The sequence below is a fragment of the Penaeus japonicus genome, unplaced genomic scaffold (genome assembly GCF_977035675.1).
Source record: "Penaeus japonicus unplaced genomic scaffold, GWHDUDI00000001_assembly GWHDUDI00000028, whole genome shotgun sequence".
NCBI classification, from domain to species: Eukaryota; Metazoa; Arthropoda; class Malacostraca; order Decapoda; family Penaeidae; genus Penaeus; species Penaeus japonicus.
The window spans coordinates 24,899,228-24,901,727 of NW_028234430.1; the positions used below are offsets into that span (position 1 = coordinate 24,899,228).

The following is a 2,500-nucleotide window of genomic DNA, read 5'->3' on the forward strand; positions in this document are numbered from 1 at the left end:
GACATATTAAGTGCGATTAAACACAGTTTTCACACAGCGTTATTCACCATTTACACATTTCTGTACAAAATACACTGAAGCTGATCTCTCGAAGTTCTTAAAGTAGCTGTTAGGAAAGTTTCTTTAACAGCCACTATTTCTTGCTCTGACGAATGCAGGAATATCTTATTATTGTTATTTGAAAGTTTCAACATTGTGAACCTGTGGCCTTAGTACATCAAACACTCACTTTTATTCAAATTAACTTGTTCACTTTCTGCATGCAGATTGAAATTTTGCTCTCTGCAAGATGTGTCATCCTGATAATCCAGATTTTTGGGGATTTCCTTTTTTTTTAATGAATATCATAGCATATCATACTCTCATACATTTCTGAACTCGAACAATATATATGTCACAGTGACTTTTTGTCTACCCGAACATCTGTAGTTATTTAATTCATTACACAAAATCTTGTTTAATTAATGCTGCCACGTAGACTAATCGAACGATACATTTCAATCAAATTTTGAGGATTATCAGGAAGATTCAGTAGGTCATTATAAACTTTAAAACGATTCCTTACTTTGTTTTATACATATTGCACAAATTATCGTCGAAAGGAAATTTGAGCAAAGATATGAGTGTGAAAGATACTTCTAAAAGATCATGTAGGCCAGAATATTTGTTTACGTAAAGCCTCCTCACCTGTGGGGGAGGCTCCTCAGCTAGACAAATGTCTCAGGTTCTGTTGGATCTGACGCAATAATCTCCCATCGCTTCCACAGTTGCGTCTGTCCTTCACTAACATTTGAAGCGCTCATATCTGGAAGGTGTCCAGTAGGGTGTCTCTCCCCAGTGTACCGGCGGCGGGTGTAGCGACGAGCCCCGCCATAGTCCCTGTGCCCTCGTGTTTCCCGCGCGATGTCGTCACGACTCTCGGGAGCAGCGCCACTCGCCTCTGCATGATGGCTGACGGTCTTGATGTTGTCCGCAGTCTTGGAACGGCCTATTGGAAAGAGCCCGTGGGATGCCACCGACGTGGAACTTTTGCTCTTCGATGGTGTGGCCGGAGGTTTGGTGCCGAAGGTGTGAGTTACCGAATGTGCTATTGGATTGTTGCTCAGCTCACCCCTTCGGCGCGGCTGAGGTGGGGGCGAATTGGGTGGAGACAGTCCCGGGGTTCCGGAGTCAGGGCTGAGCCAAAGGGGAGGGGAACCAGCGCCACTCAGAGGCGACGATGTGCCTGAGGCATACACATCAGACAAGGGCGTGTTGCGAGGCGAGGGAGACAGCGTGTAGACATCGGCCGACGACGAAGACAGGACGGAGTCATGACTTTGTTTATCGCCGCCCTTCTTGGTCAGCGGCTGAAAGCTCATGGTGCCGGTAATTGGCTGCCCGAGGTAAGAGTCACTACTACCCGACCGTTGCCGCGCGATATCATTTCTGGGAGACCCGCCTCCCTTGTGTGGTGACGACCGCTGTCGGTTTTTTTTATCATCACTAGTACTAGAGTCTTCAATAAAAGGAATTTCTGTATCTTGTGCAAATGCCAAGGCTCCTCCTCCTTGAGCTAATGGCACAGGAATACGTAATGATGCCGTTATTACTCCAGAATTATCTATTTCTGGTGACGATAATCTCCGCACAGTAGGTTCTGGCACTTGTAGTCTTTCCTGATTAACAGACTGGTCACTAGAACTGCGCTTACGATGCTCTCCTCTATCCTCCTCTTCCTGGTTTCTCAGACCCAGACTCTCTACCTTTTCTTTGGACGCCGACCTACTTTTCCCACTGACATCCGCGCCTTTTCTCCTATCACTCCCCAGCACTGACGCCTCGTCCTTAGCCTTCCCTTTGTCCCGCCTCCGGTCCGAGTCCTCCCGGCGGAAATTCCTGTCCTCAGAGCCCCGAGAGGAGCTCTTGTCTCGCTTCCTGAACCACCGGGACTTCTCCGGCTGCCTCTCCTCGCTCGCTCGGTCCAGCTCTCGAGAGGAGCTCTTCTCGCGCTTCCTGAACCAGCCTCGCTCTTCGCTCGCCGAGGACACCGGCACCTCCGCGGCTTTGTCTCGCCGTCGCCCGCGCCCGTCTTCCTCCTCGTCGGGGTATCTTCTGGAAGGAGACGGATAGCGTATATGGTGGCTGCTGTTGAGGATTAGCGGCGTTAAATATGCCTCTTGAACAAAAGTTTTAAATATTCCCTTACAAAGCATACTTGTTGATATAAATAGGAAGATTGTTTGGGGAATTTTTGAAGATTTGGAATGAATGACTGCAAAACATAGAGATAGGCATAAACCAACACACGTCAAATCAAAACACACACACACACACACACACACACACACACACACACGCACACACACACACACACACGTGTTGGTCTTTCCATCCATACAAATCGCGTTGTTGTTGGTATCAAACTGAAGTAGGTTAATGCTGATGATTTATATAAAAGAGAGGAAAGATATGCAGTCAGCGTTTCACTGGTTATCCATAAGTGTATCAGAAAACTTGA

The 2,500-nt window shown here is 47.4% G+C and overlaps 1 protein-coding gene across 1 annotated transcript in view; it reads right to left on the minus strand.

The window, feature by feature from the left end:
• RhoGAP102A (Rho GTPase activating protein at 102A) overlaps positions 1–2,500 on the minus strand; it is a 132,011-nt gene that overhangs the window by 103 nt on the left and 129,408 nt on the right. Inside the window, 1 exon segment of the mRNA XM_086553611.1 lies at positions 1–2,094. This exon segment is cut by the window's left edge and continues 103 nt beyond it. Coding sequence (XP_086409737.1) covers positions 708–2,094 — 1,387 coding nt within the window. The 3' untranslated portion in view covers positions 1–707.